This window comes from Perca flavescens, chromosome 6 (assembly GCF_004354835.1).
Source record: "Perca flavescens isolate YP-PL-M2 chromosome 6, PFLA_1.0, whole genome shotgun sequence".
NCBI lineage: Eukaryota > Metazoa > Chordata > Actinopteri > Perciformes > Percidae > Perca > Perca flavescens.
Genome location: NC_041336.1, coordinates 16,792,104 through 16,819,226, shown reverse-complemented (window position 1 = coordinate 16,819,226; position 27,123 = coordinate 16,792,104). Strand labels below are relative to the sequence as shown.

Below are 27,123 nucleotides of genomic sequence, written 5' to 3'. Positions count from 1 at the left end.
GGCTCTTTTAAAACATGAATTCCCATTTCACTCCTGCTTTGCCTCGGGGTGCCATATCAACAACTCTTCTGGTTCCAGCTCCATTTCTGTGTTTTACGTGCAAACCCTTCAATCCGAGTCATTATAGCCCAGGGGCAGTAATGGTATACAGTTACACCACCAATACTCTGTAATAAAGTTTCCTTTAGAGGTAAATACCAAGGCAGAGTGTTGTGGGTCCACATTAAATGGCACAGACCAGATGCTGAGAGAACAGATAATAATTCAAGTGAGTTTACAAGTTTATATTATTAAAGAATCCGTTTCAAAGCATCAGAGCAAAATGTTCTGACATGCAAAGGGTTAACAAGGTGAAACACTCTGCGTGCCGCCGTATCATATGTCATATTCCCCAAACCTCAGCGTTGCTGTAACAAAGAAACTCCCATCGCCCCCAAAGGCTTCACGTTGAATTTCATTTTACAGTTTTGTTAAGATCACAGCTCCCGCCCACAGGGAGCTCTGATTGGATGGTGTGCCTGCTGGAATATTCAATCAGACACCTTGCTCGGAGCCGTGATTGGACACAGCCGGTGCAGTTATGTAAATGAGCACCTGGTGGCGCCTGCTGGCCCGGCTGCGAAGCCCGGACTGAGGTTGGAGTTGAAGGGGCTCATATTCAGAGAGAGGGGCCGAGGCGCAGCGACCCAGGACGGTTTCTCGCTCTTTTTTTTATGTTCTCCCTCATTGTCGACAAGTTAAAAAAATACCTTAAGAGTGTCCAGGGAAAGCCAGGTTGCAGGTTTAATATCAGCCTGTGCGTTCAGCAGTTTTCGGATAATTTGTTGTTTTCTGAGTTTTGACAGAGGTCGTTCACTGAGCGCAACAACTGCTCCAGAGCAGCGTTTGGATTATTCAGTGGACGCGTGTTGTTCAGGACAAAACACAGCTTTACTTCGTCTAACACAGACTTCATCTCAAAGTTTGGACTGCTGTCAACAAACTTCTGCGTGTCTTTTAGGTAAGTCCTGACAAACTCTTTTAAACCCTTCGCGCGTTTCTTCTCTGCGCATTTTAACTGCATAATAAACGGCTATAATAATATTGCTGTAGATATTCCCAGCTGTCTGTCTGTTCCTGTGGCTTGGCGTCTACAAGTCTCGGTGTGAGGCGGGCACGGCAGCTCTGGACGCTGGCCACAGACTGCTGGGAAGCGTACTGTATATGAGGGCTAGTTGCGCCCTGGGTCTCTACCTAGTTTTAACAATCTATGGTCTCTGCATGTTTGCGTGGCAGATGCATTGTGGCAGTTACCGAACGCGTAGCTGAAATATTCTGACAGTGTACATCATGGTCTAGACTCAGTTCAAACTGTTCCACGTCTTGCTAAATGTGGGTCCTTGGCAGCAGAACAAAACATTATCCACAGTCCGGATTTGTCCCAGAACTATATTGCTTTCACACGTTTACGTTTATCTTCAAAATAGACTTTTATTTCTTCCATCCTGCCCTTCATCATTTACAATCCTTTACACAGTGTGATGGCCACTAACTAAGTTGTCACCATTCATGCCTTTCTTTGCAGTCTGTTAAACTAATTCTTCACACTCACAAAACACACACAAACCACAAGTCAAACAATAGTATTTATTCTTGACATGCCAAGCTTTAAAACTGCAACAGCCTTGATGAATGGGTCAGTAAAATGTCTAATGTTTAGACCTCCACACATCCAGGTGGTGGTCACCACACCCACCATTAACCTTGTAACCTCACAGCACCACAGGTGACCTCTAGTAAGACCACCCACTCTGGTTTCATTCACCTCTGGCATTAAATGAGCTAACCAGACACCAGAACCAAACCTGACATCACTACAGGGCGGCCAGCGCAGGAGAGAAGAAGCTGTGTTGATACAGAAAACATTTTTAAACTCTATGGAGGAGCCGCCAGAAGGTTTGGACTTTGAACTGAATACACATTTTGTATTATTTATTAGCCAGAAGAAAGCGGTGGTGAGAGTGAATCAATCGTGTAGTTTGATAAATAAATCTCATATTCTCTGTGAACAAGATGGTGCAAGAGTCAAGAAAAAAGTCATGCTCAGAAAATGCATATTTTCAGCTTTCTACCTCAGTTATGGCAGCAAGACACCGAAAGAGAGAGCGGGGAAAATGTGCGTGTGATTGCATATGTTTCTGTTACCAGCTTGTTGTGCATGCCCTTAATGCTTGCAGAGAGGCGGAGGTGGCCTGATGGAGGAGTTAACCGTGGGCTTCAGTTTTTGTACAGAGCAGCAGGGGCAGTCACCTTTCCACTACATGAGAATTAGAGATGTGGGTAGTTTGTTGGCTGAGGGACTGAGCAGTCCAGAGGAATTGAAAAATTGTTAGACTGTTGGGAGGAGGAGGTGTGGGTGCCTGTGCTATTTGCCAATAGATAGAGAGGCAATAAAAGACAATTTTCTCTCTCTCCATCCCTCCCTCTCTGCCTCTGTAGCAAAAGCAGGGCCATAAAGTGAGGAGGAGCCCTGAGCATGTGTACACAGTCCCTCACAGCAAACTCAAGTCTTCTGGAGCGCTGTCTGATGGGCATCTGGCTGCTAAGTCTCCCACAGCATCCCACGAGAGCCGTTGGCCCTGCATAGCTGCTTTTCCTCAGCTGTGCAGTCCAGCAGAGAGGAGACAGAATATATTAATTAGTTGGATTGAACAGTTATGTGAGTATAATTACCCGCATGCACACACACATGGGGAACAGTTATTTTATTGATTAGTCTCTTGGCAGGCTTAAGAGAAATTGACATTAATTGCATAATATGATTTGTGGACAAGTATGCACAGAGCAAAGTAATTTGTCTGAAAGTGTCTGTGAAATGGCTGTGTTTTGTTATTTGTTTTGTTTCAGTCTTTAGACAGGACTTAGCAACACAAGTCTTGGAAATATTGTTTTTATGTACAAGACATGAAAACATTTACACACACACACACACACACACACACACACACACACACACACACACACAGAGGATTTAGTCTCCACAATGGGAACACTGCTTTGTGTAGTCTGGTTGATCATTGACCATAGTCTGTTGTCCTCTAACTGCGTCATTGTTTTGGTGACAGACATGCATTGTGACTTTGTCTGTGTGTTTCTGGTTGTAGACCATTCTGAAAAGACTTTTAGCAGGTGGATACAAATCCAAAAACCCAAAGGCAGATCTTGCACAATAGCTGAATTGCATGTTTTGCACAGTTGCCTGATCTTTGTGGCGATGTGGCCAATTTGGCTAGTTAACCACATGAAAGAGCACAATGATGACAATGGTGTTTTCCATCCATAAGACTGGTCTTTTATGTGACTTCTCTCACGACAATCAAGTATTAGGCAACAACTCCACTCAATTCTGTGTTTGCTTGTAATTGGCTCCCGACAGACCGAGCAAGGCCAGTGGAGGAATTCATTAAAGTCCAAAGACACGCCACAGTTACAATTGCCTCCCCTCTCTACAGTCCCCTGCTAATGGGGAAAATAAAACCAATTGAAGGCAGGACTCAACTGTCCACCCTGATTTCCTAAACCAATTTCCCCTCAAGTCTAGACAGCTGGACTTTTCAGTTGCAGTTGCCGTATGTGTGGTCACATGCAGAGCGAGTTCGATGAGACTGTCAGAGAAACCAATTCATCCAGTAACGGGTGGTGACACTTCAAAGCGGGAACCCGGGGTGTTGGGCTTTAGTTGTCAGTAAGTTCTTGAATCCATATTTGATATCCTTCATCTCCCAGTCCTACCTTTATTCAGATTAGCCCTCCATCCCACCCTGACATCCAGCATAGCTTTGATCCCCTAATTGATCATTCTGGCAATCTGTCTGTCTCTCTCTCTGCATCTAACATGGAGCACGCATTCTCCCTCTTCATCTTCTATCTCTCTGTTCCCTTTGAAGCAGCATCAGATGTTTCATTTATCCTCCAACCCCCCTCCTCTGCCGCTCATCCATCTCAGCCTCCCTTCTCCTATCGCCCCTGTGAGTCTCCTCATTTATTTGTTTGCTCTTCCCGTCAAGTGTGCCCTGCTTAGATAACAATGTTGCTGTCTGGGTGTAAGCAAACTGGGGTTAAAGTTTGGCTGCTGAGGTTTCTTCAAAGAATTTGTCCCACTGTCTTATCAAATATCTCAGGACCTTGGCTTGATGCCTCCTTTCAGCTCAGGAACCTGCAGAAATTCCTTTGCATATGTCCCAAAATTTAAAGTGGCCCATTTTTGGAGGTGCTAATGTAGCTATAATATTTCATTTACTGAGATAAAAGTAAAAGATGTAGACAAAACAAAAATGTAGAAGTTGGCAAGTAACTCCTCCCTAGTGTGTAATTTCTCAACTGTATTCCATGCTTTATGACTCATAAATAATAAAATATTCTCACAAAAAGAGTACTCCACTGATTAAGCTTTGCACTCCTGTAACATTATCAGACTTTGTTAGAACAAAAGGATTACAATTGAAGCAGCAGATATTGTCCTATTTTTATTTTTAATTCAATGCATTCTTCTTTCATGTCAAAGCCTGGGGCATACATTACCCACAATGCAACTCGGCCGTGAAACTGTTTGCTCTCAGGTTTGGGTGTGTTATGCTGGTAGCAGCAGATGTAGCCTTGAGCAGCTAGCCTCAAGCATCGATAAGAAGCTGGCTACAGAGGTCTAATAAGTCTCCCTCTGGAGCAGAGGTCTTTATACAACCTTTTTCATGCATTCAGTAGTTCTCCTCAGTACATGTAAACACACTTTGATGGGTAAAATTGGTGGAATTCCCCTTTTTAAATCTTATGATGTTGAGTGAAGTTAAGGATGTAATGAATCCAGGTTACTAATGCTGAATCTTGCGAGCTGTAACCAAACCGTGAATCACGTTGAGTTCTTTCACACGTCTCTCCAACAACTGGCAGTTGAAGTTATCGCTTCTGGGAAAACTATAGACAAACCTTATGAAAGATGGAAACTCTCTCAAACTTAAAAGCCAGCTTGTGCTCTGTTCTATACCCCCTTGAACTTTCTTTCTTTTCAGTGTTTTTTTTTTCCTCCGTTCAAATCCTCACACTGTGGTGGTGTTTTCGTCTTGAGTTGCTAGCACACACCGTGCCTCTCGTGGCTCAGGAAATCACTAATAATCACTAATGGCTTCTGGCAAAGTAAGTGCTTTTGAAACCTTGTTGGAACATAGAAGAAGAAATCGTGTTCAACATCAAAGGTGAACTTCTTTTTTTAATTTCTCTCTTCGTATGATGAATTTGAATTGAATCAACATCCACGCTGAGTGGGGCGGACCTGTCTGTCTTTCTTTCCCAGGGGTTTGGAGGGTCATATTAGTATCAGGAAACTGTTGTGTGATGTGTAATTTAGCTCTTTTTAGGAGGCTTTTTTCTGCTTAGAGGGAGGAGGAGGACTGCAAGTGTGATAGAGGTATCAGCCTGTGCCTGAGGTGTTTAGTTGTAGGTGTGTGTGTGTGTGTTTAAGTGCAAAGTGCAACACTTTGGGGATCCAAATTTGCTTTTATGAGTGCAGTAGCTAAACATTAAACGGTGCAAAGACATCAGCAAATCTTTTCTCTCTGCTCGGCTGTTATTCATTAGAAATGAGAAGAAGACATCTGTTAGAGGGCTCGGTTTGGCCTGTTTTTCTCACTTTGACTCAAAATGCTGAGTCTCGCAGCACTCATTCCTGTTTGACCTGGGCTCTCTGGTTTCTCTTTCTGCTCTGTTTCTCTCCAGGCCATCCCTTCTTCTTCTTACCCTCCCTTCTTCTCCCGTTTCCACTCTCTGTTTCAATAGCTGCTCACTGAATGAATAATTTCCCCCCTCCTGCGGGCAAAGAGTTGCCTTTGTCCCACGCTCGCTCTGTCATTCGGAGTCTCTTCGTTCGGTTACTGCAGGGAATTTTCCTCCACCATTCTGTCTGTTTTCCAGTATGTCTGTCGCCAGCCGTTTTCTCGCTGCCCATTGTGAGAGTAACACTGTGCTGTCACATGCCTCTCCTTTCTCCTTTCACCCTCTCCTCCCCTCTGATTCTCACTTGTTCTCTGACAGGTGGCAGTGAGACTGCAAATTGAATTCAGGGAATTGGGCTGCGGCTTGCCATCACACAGCAGCCCTAAAACGTTCTCGGTGACGGCCTCGGTGTCAAACTACCATTCGCATACACTCTGCTGCCACAGTATCATTATAACATGCTAATGCTGCCACATATCTGCTAGATTCTCATAATCATTTTTACACCCACACTTAAACTAAGGTCAAACTCAGAACTAATCTTCCCTCACTGTAGCGGTGAAGCTTGGTGAAACTTTTAACTTCTAACTTTTAAGTGATAAAGGTCTAACTCACTTTCACTAGGAAGTGAAATGCCACTCCTTTCATTCCAGATGCATTATACAGAGAAAAAGGAGCTGAGGAAAGTTAAACTTCATGTAAAGACATGTATGAAGCTTCAAGCCCTGACAACCAAAACAGTGTTCCAGTTACTGTCAGTCAAAAACCAGTTTCCCAAAAGAACTTGTAATGCACTCTCTTCAACTGTTCCTTTGCTGGCACACAGAGAGGAATTCACTCTTTTATTCACCGATACATCTCTGGCAATCAGCGGGACCTATACTGACATTATAGGTCCTGCCGATTGCCAGAGGTGCTAACAAGACCTTCGCTTGGTGGGGTTTTTATTTGGTGTTGCGCTCACTGTTCTTTGTCACATTTCAGCTGTTACAGAACATCTTTTGTTTTATTGTAGTTCCCTCTTGTGCATTTGGTACAGGCAATCCACCATGTTGTTCCAGTGTATGTATCTGATCAGGCTTATTTCCTTTGATTGCCTCTGCAGATGCCATAATATTGGAGCACAATGATACAATTAAAAAACAGTCCAGATTAAATATTGTGTTTGTACTGCAGGCCTCTGTAGCTACATACAAACATTTGAATCGACCTGGGTGCAGCTTATTGACTTGTTGTTCTTGATTAACAGACAAATCTGCAAATGTCTCCATTTTCTAAACAAGCTTTTAATTGGCACATAGGTTGGACAAATCAGCTGCAAAAAATGAACGTTACCCTAACAAGTACAAGCAACATTGTTCTCTGAGCAATGGAATTGTGGTGCAGACTGCAGGTTATGGATAAACTGTATTCTGCAAAAAAATAAAACAATTAGACACATAGACCTAGTTTGTTATGGCAAGACAAGAGCCCTGCAAGGGCCAAAACCTCCAGCCCTACCCCGCCAGGCCTGACAAAGTCTACAACTTTTAAGGTCCGACCTCAGCTGGAAACCGACACCAATCACTTGAACCGAGCCGAGCCCTGTCTATTAAAAACAAAAGAAGGCCCGAGCCCGGCCCGAATTGACTCCAGGCCGTTGGGTCCCAATGGGCTTGCAGACCTACAGGCAAGACCCCAATGCTTTATGCATGTATTATTGTGAACCATTTGCAACATTAAGCCTGTTGAAAGTTAATCATCAGGAAAGACCATAAACTAGCTTGTGACTGTAACTGAATTTTTGTGGCCATATTTGAGTTCGAAACAATCTGATTTGTTGTACATCACATAATCAAACGTGGCATTTCCTATTATTACTTGTATATCTGCAATAAGCTAATATCAGCTGCTATATCGTTCTAGATCTACCAAGTACTACTGAACAGTATCTACAACAAACCTGTACAATATTACCGTCAGATACAGCCTTCAGACCATCAGACTCAGACTTAAATAACCAGCTTTTTGAAGTGTTTTTGGCGCTACCGGCCACAAGCCATTGTGGTTTTGGAAATGTGTAAATATAATAGTCTGTATACATTTTAGATATCTCAGACATTTTAGTATCTCAGGATAAACCCCTTTTTAGATGAATGTTGTGTTGAATGTTGTGTTGTGTGTGTGTGTGTGTGTGTGTGTGTGTGTGTGTGTGTGTGTGTGTGTGTGTGTGTGTGTGTGTGTGTGTGTGTGTGTGTGTGTGTGTGTGTGTGTGTGTGTGTGTGTGTGTGTGTGTGTGTGTGTGTGTGTGTGTGTGTGTTTCTTGACCCACCCATCGGGCAACAAAGAAAAGGACAGAAAACCGGGAAATGTGTTTCTGTCTACCAGCTCCTTGTACTTTGTCCCTACACTTACAAACAGGTTTGTGTGGCTGTGGTTGATGAATGCATTCTTCATTTGCCAGACCAACTTTTGGTAATCAGTCACCATTTGTCTTTGTCCGCCATGCAGATATGCTGAGCAATGCTGCAATTGGTATGGACTGAGGGGCCAAGTGGAGCTGTGTCCAAGTATAAAGCAGGCAGTGAAAAGGGAGAAGATAGAAGTTTCACTCTTTAGTTTTGATTGATATCAGCTTTGTGTAGCCGCATGCTAATGAACCCAACTTTATTACATTCATTCTCTTACCCGTTTTTGCACTACCCTCGAGCCTCGGCTTATGAGCCTCAGAACTAAACCAGTGTTAGCTTGTAAATTTTAGACTTCTTAGCAGTGTTGTTGCAAAGCACTGCTTTTTCTGTGCCACCAGGAAGATGTGTTGGGTATTTTTCGCCAGTGAGTCATATGATGTTCAGCACAACTTAACTATTCCTGGAAACATGATTTATTTTACAATCCCCTTACCGTGCTTCCTTCAGTGTTTCATCGTGAATCACCACCTACTTCAGTCATCCTTTAGTCACACTTTCTCCTTTTCTCCTTACTGCTGTTTAATTTGTTTTTCTGACTTGGCCACCATTGCTGCCTTCTCCTTCAGCTTTCATTAGCCTGTTTAACTGACTCATCAGTTATTTCCTCCTGCTTCCTCACCCTTTAGTTAAACTCAGGATGATCAGATACCACAGTCATGAGTGGCACTTCCTTGTACAGATGAATAGTGATACACACATCTGTACAATTTGATGACCAATGTATGACCAACACTATCTCCGGACTTCACTCGTATCTTCCTGACATACGGGTAACTTGTAGATTTCACTGTAGGGCATTAATAAAAGTGCCCTGCCTGTATTTTCAGTTCTAAGAGCAAATGTCTCCAACCATCATTGCTGACTAAGGGGGAGTAGTTGTGTTGTTTCCATGCTGAGAGTGAAGGAAATATTAGACTTAGTGATATTTTAATATTTAACCAAAGTAATCTGAAGGAAATGTTTCAAGATGAAAAAAAGAACTCCATGGACAGATTTGTGCAGCCAAACAACTTACAACTGCCCTTGGAGTGGGTCTTAGGTAAAAATAAGGACACAGTGGCCCCGCAGGGATCAGTGTTTTTTCACACCATCCCTGAGTCACACAGAAAGAAGCCTGTTTACAGGAAAGACATCCAATGACCTTGCTTCTGCAGCTTGCACAGTCTCACCCTTCAAAGTGATGTGAAACTTGAAGATTAATTAATACTTCCTTCTCTCCAGACCCTCAGAGGGTAGTGGTGCATACAACCTCAGACTGATGGAAATCTAAAACAAAGAGCTCACCACTTTCTGTCTCCCAGCAGCCATTAGTCATGTCTACTGAGGTAGCGTGTTACTCTATCTTGCTGTGATTGGAGACTTCACACAATGAGATCTGTGTAAGGACAAGAAACATAAGGCTTAAAGGGTTTAACTACAAATCATATCCTTTATATCACTGCCTACCATTTTCAAAATGATACATTTGAGATACATTTTAGTATCTTTTATGCAACAGTTGGTTTCCCCTTGCATATATTTACTGTTAACATACCTATAACAGTAATTAATCATAGTAAACATGAGGTATCAGTGTTTTTTGTCAGCATTAAGTTATCACATATTAATGCAGATGAGAGCAGGGTATGTTTTAACAAGACTACCAGTCTACTTGTTAACCAACTAAGTTGCTAATCAGCTTATCAGTCATTCGTAGACAAAGTACAGCTGAGGCTGATGCCATTAGTTTCACAGGTAGTGGAAATGTTAAAGATTCACCAAAGTGATTACAATTCAACTTAAATGTTTGTACCAAATTTCATGGCATTCTATCTAATAGTTTAACCATTTCTAACTGACTGACCGATCGATACTGCCTTATCTCAAAGAATGCTCAACCAGGATTAGTAAATTTGGCTGCTATAATCCTGTTGTTAAAATGGTTTGTTGTTCCCAAACCTATCATTGTTAAAAGCATTTTGTGAGTTTTCTAGTTTCTTGCTTTTGAAATATTGTTGTTCAGCAGCTCTCTTGAGTCTCGGATGTTGTTTATGTAATTGTAGCAAAAAAAGTGGACAAAATAATGACTGTGATTGATTACCTCTCTTAAGTTTCAAGTTTCTGCAAGTTGATTTTATACTGACCGTCTCGGACTAATGGCTGTCTGGAATGTAAAAGCCGATAGTTATGATATTCTCAGCAGTGATGTAAAGCGTACACAATTTTGCAGTCAATGGGCTAAAACGTGCAAAACTACCTGAATAATCCTTTTAGGTGGACCTGCTTCATTATAAAACTAGAAAGAATAACAAATGCAAATGTTTGGTTCCAACACGAGGGGCTCTCTAGAAAATACGCTAACCAGTGCCAAAGCTGTCCTGCCAGTTTTTCACTGAAGCAATCTAATTATAGAGACTCTGGCAAACTATCTTTAATGATGCAATGGCTGCTAACTAAAAACTCCTGTGTGTTTCTCTGCTCTTGACTCTGTTTTGTTGTGTGGGACAGAAACAGCAGCTGCTCATAAGTATTCATTAGTCCTGCGTATGGATTAGCAGAGACAAAATATGAGTGTGTAGATTGGGCTCCACACTGTGCTGCCTCCAGAACACAGCAGGTCCTTCTGCTTCTCTCTGAGCACTAACCACAGCTGTTCAACACCACTTGACTTTTCCAACAACAATGTTCTCGGATGGCTGTAGCCACTTTTTGTTCCTGCTTGCCAAACCATTTTTGTGGCTGATTTAAATTTTTTTTTCCCTCTTTTGTTTTATAATGCCTTCTTCTCTGTGGTGTGTCGGATAAAAGCTTGCTCCCCTGTTTCTCCTTTCATTGACAAAACGGTGATGAGATGCTGTCGAGGATAATGTTGATATCACGGTTGTTATGGTGATTGCCTCCGATTTGTGGCCCCAGTCATCAGATTCTCAGCTTTGATTCTACACACAAAGAACTTAGTCCAGTAAGCCCCATATTTCAGCCTTTTGTCATCTGGTATACTTGCACACATACTTACTCATTCGGACAACTTATGTGTTTTTCAGCCTCTCTTCCTCTTCCCGCAACACATGCACCATGTATGGGTTGCGTTGTGTCTCTCGTTCAGGACAGCTGCACTAGCTGGCTATCCCTGAGATCTCCTCTGTGGCCACAAATGCGCCCCACGCACCAATGCATATACACACCGTACGAGGCCATAAGTCATCCTCCACACACACACACACACACACACACACACACACACACACACACACACACACACACACACACACACACACACACACACACACACACACACACACACACACACACACACACACACACACACACACACACACACACACACGTACGTAACCATGTCATCGCTGCTCTTGTTCTACCGTCTCCGCCCTGTTGTGCCTGAGCTAACTCTACTATTCACTCTGTTTCCATACATTCCCCCTCCCCAACTCCCTCTACGAATTCCCCCCCCCCCCCACGATCATCTGTCACTACAGCTGTGTGTCAGCTGTCGGCCTGTCCCAGTCTAGTCAGAGATGAAGCCGAAACACAGAGGGTCTACAGGGAAGACAGCCTGGCCTCTCTGTCTCTCCCAGCTGTCACTCCCACTTCAGACCTCCACTTATCATGAGGTTTCTTTCCTCCCCTCCATTATGATCATTTTGTTGCTGTAGTTTGTTGTTTCATTGAATTGTATTGAGTTACTCTGAGAGATGTTCCTAATATTGTGTCATTCATGGTAATTATGATAAACTAAATATTGGTAACCCCTCTCTGAATATCACAACACAATTCAACACAACCACTAACCACAGCCTCCAAAATGATCATCCAAGGTTTGAATCAGAGTCATGGCCCTTTGCTCGCTCTCTCTCTCTCTCTCTCTCTCTCTCTCTCTCTCTCTCTCTCTCTCTCTCTCTCTCTCTCTCTCTCTCTCTCTCTCTCTCTCTCTCTCTCTCTCTCCTGTCATTCTCCAGCTGCTATATAATAAAAAAGTCCTCAAAATATTTGCAAACAAAACACTGAACATTATAACCTTCACGAGGTAGCCTATATTGCAGGGCTGTTGTATTAGACTGCAGGCCACTTGGCAGGTTAAGTAATAGGGCAGATGTTTTTAATGCACGAGAAGCATTTTATCTAGTGGATTATTTGATGTTGCTGCTAATTTCTCTACAGGTGCAAGTGTTTTATCTATGGTGTTCTTATTATTGGATTTTATTTTACCCATTTGTTTAATGCTTTTATGATTATTCAATTGGTATGAATAGTGTCGATTTTATACTTTGTTTAATGTATAATAATCATGTTGATATGGCAATAAAGTATTGAATTTGGAATTAGTTTTTGCTATGCAAAATGTCTGTGATGTGCAAGTAATTTACTTTGCACTAACCTAGCACAGACCATGTTTATGTCCCCATCAATTCAAAATACTTTGACATCTGTCCTCTCTCACTCAATGGCTTTCATTTCCCCAATCTTACAGCTTCATCTATTTGTTATTTATTCCAAACAAGCATCTGCGACCGGGTGCTCCAAATATGCTCCACGCTATTAAGGGAAAGTTGGTTTGAAATCAGTTTCAAATACAGAAGGAATAGAAAAATTCTCTGGGAGTAAATGTGGCTAGCTAATTATACCATCTTCAATTACCAAGCTGTTTGGACTCTTTCTAAAGGCAGCACGTAGCAAGCAGCAAGTATTATTATATCACGGCATTCTGCTGCCAGTGAGAAAAACAAATTAGTGTGTGTGAAAGTGGCCTTTGTTATATGGCTTTGTGCTTGCTCCTCTGGGGTTTGGCCCATTGCTGCGCTCGGCATGCAAAACTCAGAGAAACAAATGACTGTGAGACATGCTCTGTGCTTTCCACTAAGAGGATTTGATTGAGGTAGTTATCGATGGAGATGCTGAGCCTGTGAGCCTCAGCAGCCTCAGGCTAGAGCCGTATGTGTGCATGTGTAATGTATATGTGGGCGTGAAAATAAAACTGTTTTTTGGTGGTGGTCGGTGCAGTTTCACAGACAAGCACAGACAAGAATTCTAAATGTCTCTTTTTCTGCGACAGGTATGCCTGGGGACATCATTGCGTCCCTGGACAGGTAACCAGGTGTGTCGCTGCTGTCATGGCCTTGCCAACCCTGCGGCTGTTTCCGGTCACTGTGGTCACAGTCCTGGTGGCGCTGGTGTCGTCTTCAGGGGATCATGAGTGGCACTTTAACCCAGGTAGGATGTGGCATACACACATGCAACAAAGAGAACTAAATTGGTGATGGACAAATGTCCCCCCCTCCCCCTGGCTTCTACTTCCCCTCTCTTCCTCATGTCCATTTGCACAGCAATCGTTGGTCCTGCTGCTCCGACATTCTCCTCACATTCTCAGATCAGTAAGGCTCATTCTCCGTCCGCTATCAACAGGCTATCCTGTGTCCTCTCCCTGTCTGCCAGCCAGTCGTGTGTAATAGGAGAACGAGATAGCTGGGCTGGCTTGTCAAGACCGCTAATGCACTAGCAGCTCATGAAAGTGTCAGTCAAAATGTCGGAAGGGAGCGCATGAGGGGCTAGTAAATTAGAGCCAACCAGGTTTAACCAGAGGAGACTGTTTCTGACTGCAGCAGCTCGTCTCTGAATGAGACTATTTAACGATCTAAGCGCACAGCGTGAAGCAGCTTAGTCTATAAAAGAGAAAATCCTTGCATTTGAGAAACTGGGTCTATCGTATGTTTGAACTTTTTGCTTTATAAATATAAAGACTCAAATGATTAATAGATTATTCTAATTAGAGCTGAAACAATCAGTTGATAAATCAATTAGTCAATCGACAACATTTATCTGCAACTACTTTGACAATCACTTTCTTTTTAGGCAAGCTAGCGTAGCTCTTGTGATGGCAATATTGTCTGAACGACTTTGAAATTGATATATCAACTAATCGTGTCTGCACTAAATTAATCTACGATTTATATAATTATATTACTTCATTACATTGTATTTGTTTATATTTAAACTTAAACCTTTTTTGTCTTAGATTTAGCTTTTACTGGTACGATTTAAATTTTTGTTATTTAAATGAGCATTGTTGCAGGTGCCTGGCTGGGGCTTAAGATTTTTATGGCCAAAACGACTACTTCTGTTATTGTTGTTTTTAGCTAAATTGATGGAAAAGGAACAGTTGGAGATAGATGAACAGACTGTGGTACAACACACACACCAACACACAGTTTGTCCTGTTGAAACAACTGAATCCATCTTGACAGTGTGTGCAGAAAGGTTAAGTGCGTGGGCTGAAGTTTTATGAAAAATGACAAAGTGAAAGCAGAGGACCCACGGAGCGAGAGACCGAGACAGAGAGGTGAGAAGATTGCAGATGGCGGGGTGATGACGGCTGATGTGTGATGATGTTGATGTAATAAAATAGGCACCTGTCCGCAGGGTGTGGCTGAAGTGTGTGTGTGTGTGTGTGTGTGTGTGTGTGTCTGTGTGTGTCTGTGTGTGTGTGTGTGTGTGTGTCTGTGTGTGTGTGTCTGTGTGTGTCTGTCTCTGTCGGTCTGTCGGAACCGTTGGGGTTTTTAGGGTTTGTCATCCAGCCCAACATTCCTGTCCGCTGACTCAATGACAGAAACTGAGTTAGACACCCACCCGACCCCCAGCTCTTTCTGTCACCCTCAGCCTCCCCCCTCCATATCACTGTCAGTAACCCTTTCCACTTTATCACTACTCAAACCCTCCCTCAGCCTCTCACCCCCCACCCGACACCATCTCCTCCACATGACTGACTTGACAGCGGATAGCTGGGTAGTTGGGTAATCCCTGCCTGGGACCACGCTATCTGGATCATTTGATAATGCTGCCGCTGGACCGGAGTCAGCACAGATATCTGAGACCTGTCTGTGTTCTTTCATTCACCCCTGGTTTCTTTCTCTTGTTTGTTCTCTTGCTGCAAATCCATGAGCAGTGGTAACAGGAACAGAGGCTGTGCAGGATCACCAGAGCCCTGAGGAGGTGGCTTTGTGTGGAATGGAGAGTCGGAAAGACAAAGGAACAGGAAAGGTGTAGTCTCAGAGAAGACGGGTCAAAGTTTCTTGCACTGGATCCCCTGTCTTCAGATTAATTTGAATGTTGATGTCACTTTTGAAAGGACAAATGAGACTTGTAGGAATAAGTGATGCAAAACACTGCCATTACGTTTGACATGAGCTCATTAGTACAGGCTCTGCCCCGAGAGATTCTGTAACAAAATAAGAGAGGACAGGAACAATTTATTGTAGAGTTTGGTATTTTTTCTCCCTCCTCTCTGTGTCTGTGTGGGTTATGAAGCATGAAGTCCGGAAGTTTTCCCAGAGATGACATAACAACATTATGCTCCGTGACCAATGATGGCTGCTGAAACTCTAATGGAAATATTAAGTTTCACTTGGACATGTCCTCCATACAAATAAGAATGTTGCTCATTTCTCTCCCCTTCTCTCCTCTCTCTTTCCCCTGCAGCTCAGTGTCGTTACGCCTTGGGGATGGAGGATGGCACCATCCCAGACTCTGACATCACTGCCTCCAGCGCCTGGTCAGACTCCACTGAGGCCAAACATGGAAGGTAGGGTGTGCGTTCATTCGCGCAGGGTAGAAAGTTACTAACGTTCCTCCTACCACAGTAATCAAATGGCTTTTACTTTACTTTTCCTGTATGTTGTGTGGTTACAGTCTAATAACTGTAATCCTGTTTAAAGAGTAATTTAACACCCAGCATCACTGCTGCTCTGTTTCACCTGTAACACACCCAACAGTGATGTTACGGTGTACTGACACACCCTGGAGTACAAGTCTACATCACTGCAGCAAAGTGAAAAGTTAAACCACTGAAGGTCAGCAAAAATATAAAGAAATATGTAATATTTTTAGCAGGTAGGGAATGAGTCCTTACCCCAAGTGAAGGAGTTCAAGTACCTTGGGGTTTTGTTCGCGAGTGGGACAATGGAGCGGGAGATTGGTCGGAGAATCGGCGCAGCGGGTGCGGTATTACATTCAATCTATCGCACCGTTGTGACGAAAAGAGAGCTGAGCCAGAAGGCAAAGCTCTCGATCTACCGGTCAGTTTTTGTTCCTACCCTCACCTATGGTTATGAAGGCTGGGTCATGACCAAAAGAACGAGATCCAGGGTACAAGCGGCCGAAATGGGTTTCCTCAGGAGGGTGGCTGGCGTCTCCCTTAGAGATAGGGTGAGAAGCTCAGTCATCCGTGAGGAGCTCGGAGTAGAGCCGCTGCTCCTTTGCGTCGAAAGGAGCCAGTTGAGGTGGTTCGGGCATCTGGTAAGGATGCCCCCTGGGCGCCTCCCTAGGGAGGTGTTCCAGGCACGTCCAGCTGGGAGGAGGCCTCGGGGAAGACCCAGGACTAGGTGGAGGGATTATATCTCCAACCTGGCCTGGGAACGCCTCGGGATCCCCCAGTCGGAGCTGGTTAATGTTGCTCGGGAAAGGGAAGTTTGGGGTCCCCTGCTGGAGCTGCTCCCCCCGTGACCCGACACCGGATAAGCGGACGAAGATTGATGGATGGATGGATGGATGGATGGATGGATTTAGATTTTATATGTTGTTTAGTTACAATTAAGATGGTATTTGATTCAAAGGACAATAGCATTTTTGCATCTGTGCCATACAGTTGACAGATTTCAGAAATAATCTTTCCTAACATTGTTGGCAGTCATTTGTTTGTTGTCATCGTGAGATAATGCAGTGCAGACTTTTCAAGCCAGTTTGCAACTGCATCACCATACAATGACAATGTAACAGTGACATAAATGAATGCATACTTGGTGTTCACTGTGATGGATTACACAACTCAATTAAGTTTCATGAGCGTACTCTTTGATGTCGATACCATACAGAAATGAAAAGAAACCAGTGGAACGGTAGTAAAAGTACATTTTAATTTCTGAAGCTTAGCATCATGGTTTGCAAAACAAGTAGCTGTGATGTAAAAAATTGAATACAAAATTTAAAACTGGCTTGAAACCTTTTTTAGTCAATTTAGAAAGCTTCTTATAAAGAAAACATAATCACTACTTTGAGTTAGTTGGTACTTGATAGGGTGTATTTAATAGCCTTGTCCCAGACTTCAAATCTTAATTTCCGCCCACATTTGTTTGATTCATATACAGTAGAGTATGTTATGTGTAACGAAATGGTAATTTCTTCTGATTATCTGGCTACATTATCAGTGTTGATATTAATACAGTAGGGTCAGGATGTCACATTGGCCATTTCACATGGCTAGTAACTGAGTAACTTTAGTCAGTGTGAGTGGTCTTCTAACGACCTACAATTGTACTAAACTTACTGTACTTCGGGGCAAGTGATTTACTTATACTTGTGCACACACTACAGGAATTACATATTGTTGTACAGGAACACATGCTTTTTTTTCTGCAGTCTGTTGGTACCGTGTTTAAGTAATTTGTCTGAAGTCTATTAGATTATGATAGCAGATGATAGTGTGTGTCTTTGTAAAACCCACTAGGTAATTAAATTACCGCCATGTCTGTCTGGCAGTGAGGTCAGATTCATGAGAGCCAAGTTAGGTGTGTGTGTCCGTGTGTGTGTCCGTGTGTGTGTCCGTGTCAGTGTCCGTCCCTTGGCTGAGACCCAACATGTCTAACAATGTGGAAATGATTATTAGCCCAAGCTGTTTTTAAGAGACATTGGGGAGACACTGAGAGAGAAAACAGCGGACATCAAAAACAAGTGAAAGAGGTATCACTGTGCTGAAAGCTGCAGAGAAGTTAATTTGAAAACGGAGTCTGAGGGAAGGTGTTGCGTTAACGGAGGGATGCAGAGCTGGTAGGTGTTTTTCTTTGTGGCTGTTATTTCTCTGAGGCAGTGAAACATCAGCATATTGGTGAAAAGTTGGAATGAAAAAGAGAATTGATAACAAGGGGAGAGGGATAAATTGTTGGCTGGTATTTAGTTAGGAAGCAAAAAAGAAATAGAAGAAAATGAGGTACTTGGCCGAACAGCGTGTTGTAATGTTAATCCTGCTGGCTGGTGCACGGTGGACTGAACTCTGCCCAGCCACATTCCTCCTCTCTCCCTCCTCATCCTCTTCTCCCTCCGTCCTCCTCCATCACAGGACACTTTGTGGAGCACTAATGTGTTGATATGATCTCGTGGTTTCCGGCTGCATGATCTCACCCACAGAGGGGACTGATTGAAATGCTAGCGCCACTGTCAGTGTGACCGAGTTGATATAGTGATTTGTTTTGGCGGTCAGAGCACCAGCTTTCATTTTGAGAGAAGCCCCACAGTGGTCGGAGCGTGGTTGTGGCCTGGCGTCTGTTCCAAAGCTCCTTGTACGAGTTGATCCGGCGTCACCGACGCACCAAGCCAAGTTTGTGGTTTTGATGTGGCCAATATGTGGTGGCAGTATGGACTTTTCTTCTCTGGCTGGATTGAGGAAAGTCCCAATTAGTGAAAATCTTTTAGTGTTGCGTGTGTGGTCATGCTTGATGTAAGATTAGTCCTGACGTTCTACACCAGATCTTGCTGTGAGTTTTAAAGAGCCAGTAAATTTCACTTCATTGCTCCTTTCATCTCTTTTCCTCTCTTCTCTGTTTATTCCTGCAATCTCTCTCTCTCTCTCTCTCTCTCTCTCTCTCTCTCTCTCTCTCTCTCTCTCTCTCTCTCTCTCTCTCTCTCTCTCTCTCCCTCCCCCTCTCTCTCTCTCTCTCTCTCCCTCTCTACTGCCTATTGTGCATCTTTTTCTCTCTTTCAAACATTGACCCACTTAGTTGTGAATGTTTGGCCTCTTTGAAATCAATATGGTGGTATGGGAGGGTCGGACTGTTTGTATTGAATTCTTAGTTGTATCTCTGCGTGCTGCAGGCACTGTAGGTTTTGATGTAGTCAGTCTTGTTGTGGGTGTGCTTGTATCTCTGCATGTGAATGTTGGGCATGGGACATTCAGTTTGTATTTGACATTTTTTTATGTTGTTTTCATTCTCATTTTGTTATCTGACATTAATAAGCCTCTGTTTTTGTTTTCGTTCTCATTTTGTTATCTAACATTAATAAGCCTCTGTTTCTCGCAGGTTGAGTACTGGAGAGGGGGATGGAGCGTGGTGTCCTGCAGGAGCCGTTTTCCCCAGTGGATCAGAATACCTTCAGGTCAGACGCTACGTTTGCTCTGCTCTGATTGGGAAGCAGCGCTCAGTACAATCATTGTATTGTTTTTTTGAAAGAATAAGATGTAATTGTTGTCAATTGTGATTTTATGATTATGAAGCTAATATAAAAAGCTGTTCATGATTTAATATCAGCAATGATTAGTTTGTCTTTCTTTAACTTCAACAAATAACTCCAATTGAGAAGCTTCTATCGCTTGCTTATAAACAGGAAGCTCTTCCTACAGACAAACCAAAGATGGTGCATAATCAATTAGCCAGGTTGCAAGTAACCTATTCTTATAGGGCAAAGGGTTAGCACCGTGACAAGTGTATTTCCCAAAAAGTCACCCTACTCTTTTTAAATCTACCCAAGATTTAGAAGTGTGACACATTCAGCTGTTTATACAGTATGTTTTCCAGGGTTTTCGCAGGGTCTTAAAAAGTCTAAAATTAAAACATTTTAGGTGTTAAAAAGTCTTAAATTAGCAAGAGTATTGTGTTCTAGGGCTTCCAATAATTTTAAACAGGTCTTAAATTTCCCTACATCCATGTTACATTACATTACATGTCATTTAGCTGACGCTTTTATCCAAAGCGACTTACAATTGCTTTATATCAGAGGTCGCACACCTCTGGAGCAACTAGGGATTAAATGTCTTGCTCAGAGACACATTGGTTGATGTATCACAGTGGGAATCGAACCCGGATCTCCTTCAACAAAGGCATGTGTCATATCCACTGCGCCATCACCACCCCATCTAATAATCTTGTTACGTTATCTGATTCTCAATTTGTTTTTCTATATTATAGTGAGAGATGTGGGTTTTGATAATGTATTTCCTGTCTCCTGCAGGTAGACCTGCACAAACTCCACTTCCTGGCTCTGGTTGGTACCCAGGGTCGTCATGCTGACGGACATGGGCAGGAGTTTGCTCGCAGTTATCGGCTCCGCTATTCCCGAGACGGAGTGAAATGGATCACCTGGAAGGACCGCTGGGGCCAGGAAGTAAGCGGGGTCTTTTCATTTTGTTAATTACAATAGAGCTGGAGCCAGCTGTCCCTTTCATGTGTACACAAATTTAGAAAAGTGACAATTGAAATGTCATTAAATGAGCTTTGCTTTGGGGGAATTAAGGAATCTACCGTTTAAGTTTACGCTCCATTTGATAGGAAACTGCTCAATATACTGTGGCTGTTTTAATATGAATGTCATGTTTAACACAAGGGTTGTATTATTCATCTGCATTTGATTTATTTATTATGTGTTTGCATGTGGAGCAGTTTGGCATTGCACCAGCTAAACCTTTTTCTGTTCAGGCAAAAAGCAGCTTTCACTGCCTTAGTTGTCAACACTGCGCAATGAATGGCTTACCTTGTGCAGATAATGGCATCTGCACTGTGTTTAAGTTTAATACCACAACTACATGATATCATGGGAAAACTTCACACCTTTGTATATTAAAGAAAAAGTGAGTTCTTTGGAGCTCTTCTTAGATTAATATAATTTTGAAGACACACACTGAATAAAAAGACAGAGCCCTGAGGCTAAAGCATTATATTTGTGCCTCATTCCTGAGCGTGCAATGGTAGATTTTGAGCAAATAGAAATATATTTTGCAAGCCCATAAATTACATTTTGAAGAGAAATTATACACAAGCGAAAAAATATTTTCGCTTGAGCAAACAAAAATCTATTCTGTGCTCAATACATGTATTTTCATGCTCCCCTTTTATCCATATTAAGGTGCAATAATAACCCCTCTGATTCAGTTTTATTGCTAGGTGCGCTGGCAGACTGCTGCACACTAGGTCACGTCTCTCTCGCCACCTCTCCATTCTGTGCATGCTCAACTCAGCCCGTACATTCGCTCAAATTGGCACAGCGTTACAATGTGCCACAAAATCAACCAATAGGAGAAATAAAGAAAATAAATTCTGATTTGCTGCTTCATCTCCAACTACAGCGCTTCCTTAATAAGATGAAAAAGAGTGATTTAAAATGTCCAACCACCATTGTACTTACAGTAAGTGTCTCGACGACATAAAGGCCTGGATGGCTCTGAACTTTTAAAATTTTAATGATGAAAAGACAAAAGTGATGGTTTTTGGTGGCACCACTGGGACCCCCCTCCCTGTAGATCTGGGTTCCTTGGCCCAGTATATTAAACCTGGCATCAAAAACCTAGGGGTTAAAGTGGACCTGGAGCTTAAGTTTAGCAGTCCGATCAAGGCTGTTGTCAAATCAAGCTTCTTCAACTTGAGGCAGTTGGCCAAAATAAAGCCAATACTGTCAAGACAGCACTTTGAGACGGTAATCCACGCCTTTGTTACCACTCGGCTGGATTTGGAAGCTCAGAGGGGACCGTGCCTTTGCTGTGGCGGCTCCTAAATTATGGAATGATCTGCCTCTGCACCTTAAACAGGCCTCTTCTTTGTCTGTTTTTAAATCCCGTCTTAAAACCCATCTCTTCTCTACTAGAAGCAGACATCTTACTTTACTAGGTGGCCTTTGACACCTAGTAAGATGTCGACTTTATTTACTTCATTTAATTATTTATTTTGATTGCTTTTTATTGCGCTGCTATTGTTTGTACTCATAATGTATGTATGTCATAATGTTATGTCTTTTATTTGTGATGTTGTATTTATTCTTCTGTACAGCACTTTGGTCAACGTTGGTTGTTTTAAAGCGCTTAACAAATAAAGTTGGATTGGATTGGACGTGACAGAATTCAGCGGTGAAAACAGCAACAATACTCCACAGCGTCATGAGGGTTATGAATTTCTAGTTTTGTTGTTTGTCGTTATTGTTTGCAATGCCTTTTGACGAAACCTGAAATTGTGCGTGTCAGATCAAATTAAGCTGGTTGGTGGGAGACATAGCTACATCACCTGACGCTGTGGAGTATTGTTGCCGTTTTCACCATTTAATTCTGTCACGTCCGATGGTGGCTGGACATTTGGGAAGCATTGTTATTGGAGATGAGCCAATCAGAATTTACCTTTTTAGGTTTACTCCTCAATGCAGCGGCCGCGGGTTTGACTCCGCCCTGCGAACCTTTACTGCATGTCATTCCCCCTCTCTTTCCCCTTTCATGTATTCAGCTGTCCTATATGAATACAGGCCTAAAATGCCCAAAATATTATCACAAAAATTAATTAAAAAAATCAGAATTTACCTTTTTTATTTCTCCGATTGGTTTGTTGCACATGTAACGCATTTAAAGTGCCAATTTGAGCAAATTTACGGGCAGAGTTGAGCGAGCACAGAGTGGAGAGAGTGAATGTGACCTAGTGTGCAGCAGTCTGCCAGCGCACCTAGCAAGAAAAAAAAGTGAGAAGGGTTATTATTGCACCTTAATATGGATAATAGCAAGCATGCAAATACATTTATTGAGCAAAGAATAGATTTTGTGTAAATTAGTTTTTTGCTTGTGTATAATTTCTCTTCAAAATGTAATTTATGTGCTTGCAAAATGTATTTCTCTATGCTCTAAATCTACCATTCTCACTCAGGAATGAGGAACAAATATAACTCTATATGAGGCAAGGTTCATTTAACCCCACAGATAACCGGGGAGACAAGCAATGTACAGTGTGAATATTTGTACCTGTCTCCCATAGGTGGTGTCAGGGAATGAGAACACCTACGATGTTGTTCTGAAAGACCTGGGCCCTCCCATAGTGGCCCGCATGGTGCGCTTCTACCCCCTGGCTGACCGGGTTATGAGTGTTTGCCTTCGAGTGGAGCTCTATGGTTGTGTATGGAATGGTAAGTGTTTGTGTGGAAGTGAGAGAGACATGAAGAGATTACAGAGATATAGAATGACCGTGATCTCAGATCACGTTTCATGTGGTGAAGGTGACGGAGTTCACCTTCATCCTAGATTTACTCCTGTATTAGATGGTGAAAGAGAGATTTGTTTGATGGTAATGTTTAGGAGTGCATATTTTTGCCATGCGTCCCATGCATTGATTTGAGGCCTTGCAACTGTCACAGAGGCTAAAAGCCCCAGTTACGGTCTGTGTATTTGGGGAGACCATCTTTCTAATATATGCTGTAATGTGGATTCAGTGCAGCTCAATTCATCCAAAAGCCAAAGATTATACAATATCTACAGAATGTCAAGTTTAATGCACATTCTGCCTCTCCTTTTATCCCGTAACAGATATTATGGCGGCACACTTTCGTTCTTTCCTATGTTTGTTTTATAATTCAGTTTGGATTGGAACTCTCTAACACAAATGAAACACACATCTAAGTGCATAATCACTTCCACAGACTCTCATTTATATGCAAACAGAGCATATTGCACACATACTGTAAATACTATGTGAAGCGTTGTTTATTATGGGTGGCAGAGCAGCGGGTTGTAGTGCGTGTTGCTGACGTCACCTCTGTTCTCAGGGAGCGGGTTGATTAGCTGTATATTGGAGAGGAGACGCTTGAGTTTCACCAGTTAATGTTTGCTGGGACCAAGTGGGCCTAAACAGCGGACCTCTTTGTTTGTTTTACTACTTAAAAACCAGCTGTAGCTGTTCCCCGCGGCATTGATAACTGTTTAATGTTGGCTCAGTAAAACGTGAAGCTGCTCATGATGGAGATGTAATGTTTCACATGCAGCTTGTCCATGTCTGTCTCTTACATATAAAATGACAAAAAATAATATTTTGTTTTAACAATCACATGACTAGTATTGAATATTTGTAAATCTTTTTCAGATGGGTTGAAGGCTTACACCGCTCCAGTGGGTCACATCATGCACTTGTCTGGCATATCTGGCATGCCTGTCTATCTTAACGACTCCACCTACGATGGGAGCACTGAGCAAGGGTAAAATATTCAGGCGCTCTAGGCTTTTTTTTTTTTTTTTTTTTTTTTAAACCCTTTTCATTTCTATTTATGAGTAAGTATCTCATCTCCATACATTCCCATAAAATCCTTTTGGATTTCATTTTCATGGAAATGCATTATGAAACCGACGCAGCCCTGGGTGTACATTGCAACACATTCAGCTGTGTTACAACACAACAATCAACAATGTGGAGCGATCCGTGGAATACTAAAATCTTCTCTTCTCGTCACATCTGTTAGCACTAAAGTGGGGTCTCAGCTAAATCCTTTCTTGAAAGTTTATTCTGGTGTCCGCCTAATCGAAAGGGAATGCCAATATTTTCTTTTAGTTGCTCAGGGATTTGAGGCGTGTTTCCTGGTCGTTTTGGCAGGGAGTAAAGAAGGGGTTAACTAGGAAGTGCATGGGCTGTGTGGGTAATGGGGCTGAAACATTTTGCTAGTGGATGAGCTAACATGTTTGATGTTATCCAGACGTGTGTGTGTGTGTGTGTGTGTGTGTGTGTGTGTGTGTGTGTGTGTGTGTGTGTGTGTGTGTGTGTGTGTGTGTGTGTGTGTGTGTGTGTGTGTGTGTGTGTGTGTGTGTGTGTGTGTGTGTGTGTGTGTGTGTGTGTGTGTGTGTGTGTGTGTGTGTGTGTGTGTGTGTGTGTGTGTGTGTGTGTGTGTGTGTGTGTGTGTCCATACATCTATGTATATATTCTTATTTATACACATTTGCATGCCAGTACATTGAATACATTTGTAAATAGAAAGTGACATACAGTGCTGCGTGTGTGCAGGATGCAGTTTGGAGGCTTGGGTCAGCTGTGTGACGGAGTCCTGGGAGGAGATGACTTCATACAAACTAAAGAGCTGAGGGTGTGGCCTGGGTATGACTACCTCGGTTGGAGCCGGGAAGCCCTTGGGCAAGGCAGCGTGGATGTTGAGTTCCACTTTGAGAAACCACGTGTCTTCCACAACATGCAGGTAAACAGTGAAAGTTTGTGTGATGATAGTGCATACATGGTTGTGTGTAAACAAATATCAGTGTTACGCAGGACATTGTTATCCCACTGGATTCTTAGACAGCATGGAGCTGCCTGTAAATCAGAGATGTCATTGCGGTTTCCGGTCTGTGTCCTCAGGGATGTTTCTAAAATATGCTCAGATCTGATGTCTTTCTTGTGTTGTGTGTAAATGAATGTCAGTGTTATGCAGTATGTTGTTATCCCATCAGACAAAGACTCAAGAACCGTAAACAGGGCCTCCCAGTGGCCTCGTGGTTAAGACGCATATTGTACCTTATAAGTGCAACGTCCCTGATTTGACTCCAGCCGAGGGCCTTAGTTGCATGTCATTCCCTCTCTTCCCGTTTGTGTCTGTATCTATATGGTCAGCTATCCAATAGAGGCAAGAGTGCCAAAAACAATTCATAATGCTAACTTTCTAGATACACCACTTGTTCCCCCTGTAGATGAGGTTATTTGATTTTAGAGCATCTTGATGCATAAATCTACATATCAAACAAGAAAAACAGATTTTATTCAACTTAAATTAGAACTCCTTAATGTTTTAAAATGAGATCCTGTAAAAGATTCCTGTGTGTTATGTGAAGACAATCAGAATCAGAAAAGGTATTATTGCTAAGTAAGTAACACTTGCATGGAATTTGCCTTGGTGGTTGGTGCATACATAAAGATATTAAACATGAATATGAAATAAACACGTATGCAGACAAAGACCTGTTTGTTAATTGATTTTTTAATTATTTTTTTTAATTAATCACCTCATTAGCACAAAACAAGCATGTAATTGTGATTATAGCAGGATATTAGGCTGATTGTTTCTTTTTGCATCTGATGAAACTCATTAGCAATTTCTGTAGCTCCAACCAGTACAACCTCTAAAAGGAACTCCAACAGAAGAGTTATGTGTCTGCCATCGCATCAGTAAGCAGCATTTTGACTGGAATAGCTCTGCAGCCATTTAATTAGTTTTAATGTGCCATTGTTTATCATGGGACAGCGCCTCTGTGCTTGGCTCTCTGGGTGCCACCGAGTTGCATCACAGTCTGTTTGTGCGTCCGTGTGGCTTTTGGGGTTGGTTTGTGGAGCAACAGAGGCGGGGGGGGGACTTATAATATGAAGCAACCCAGTTTGAGTTATAACTGTGTTGTCTCGTTGGACGCGGGTTGGAATGTTGGTTTGAGTGGGATTCACCCTATACATGTGCATAATGAACAGCATGAATCCCCAGCCAGTGTTATAAAGTGGCAAGTAATCTTTTGGAGGTTTGGTTTTGACTGAAATCCAAAATTTCTGAATGTTCTCTCTTTTTTTTTTTTTTTTTCTTCACATATATTCATTGTTATTCTAGTGTTTCTCAGTTACCTTTTTAAAAAAATTTCCCAGCGGTATTCCTAGTGTTTTTCTTAGGCTTATCCTGTTTTTCCTGCCTTTTCCCCAGTGGTTTTCCCTCACTAACCTCAGCTGACCTACACCTTTATCCTGTCCTGGCAGAGCAGATAAGTCGGACACACAGGTCAAATAAATAAAGAGTGGGAACCTGAACCTAATTCTGCTTGACTTGTCTCTGTAATTCCTTAACCTGCACCTAATCACTCTCCCAAAGGGAAATCTGCTCTTTGACCTTTTGCTAGTCATAACGGGCACTTCCTACAGGACCTTTTAACACACTGGGACACCCTCTGATTTGCCTTTGTAAAGATCCAGTTCTTTGGGAATTTATGTAAAACTTTTCTTTGCAATTTCATGTGGAAGACGGAGCAAACACAACAAAAAGATCAGAGGGAACTTATGAATGTAGGTTAGATTTATGATGAAACAAGCGGAACATAATGAATGCAGTGTTTTACTCTCAAATTAAGCTTAGTGCAGGTCATTGGAGCTGTTTTCCCTAAAGGAGTAGTGAATTACTTTGGTTCTGTTGACTTATTTGTGTG

General features: G+C 42.4%; 1 protein-coding gene across 4 annotated transcripts in view; it reads left to right on the top strand.

Moving 5' to 3' along the window:
* The first annotated feature begins 621 nt into the window (after positions 1-621).
* The window catches only part of ddr1 (discoidin domain receptor tyrosine kinase 1), a 39,927-nt gene continuing 13,425 nt past the window's right edge, over positions 622-27,123 (top strand). For 3 of the 4 annotated variants that reach the window (XM_028580921.1, XM_028580923.1, XM_028580920.1), the window contains exons 1-9: positions 622-1,000; positions 2,479-2,698; positions 13,246-13,403; positions 15,666-15,768; positions 19,256-19,331; positions 20,184-20,336; positions 22,955-23,102; positions 24,053-24,164; positions 24,962-25,148. In XM_028580921.1, coding sequence (XP_028436722.1) covers positions 2,697-2,698; positions 13,246-13,403; positions 15,666-15,768; positions 19,256-19,331; positions 20,184-20,336; positions 22,955-23,102; positions 24,053-24,164; positions 24,962-25,148 — 939 coding nt within the window. In that variant the 5' untranslated portion in view covers positions 622-1,000; positions 2,479-2,696. The remainder of the gene's footprint in view (positions 1,001-2,478; positions 2,699-13,245; positions 13,404-15,665; positions 15,769-19,255; positions 19,332-20,183; positions 20,337-22,954; positions 23,103-24,052; positions 24,165-24,961; positions 25,149-27,123) is intronic. The other variant, XM_028580922.1, reaches the window with a different exon arrangement.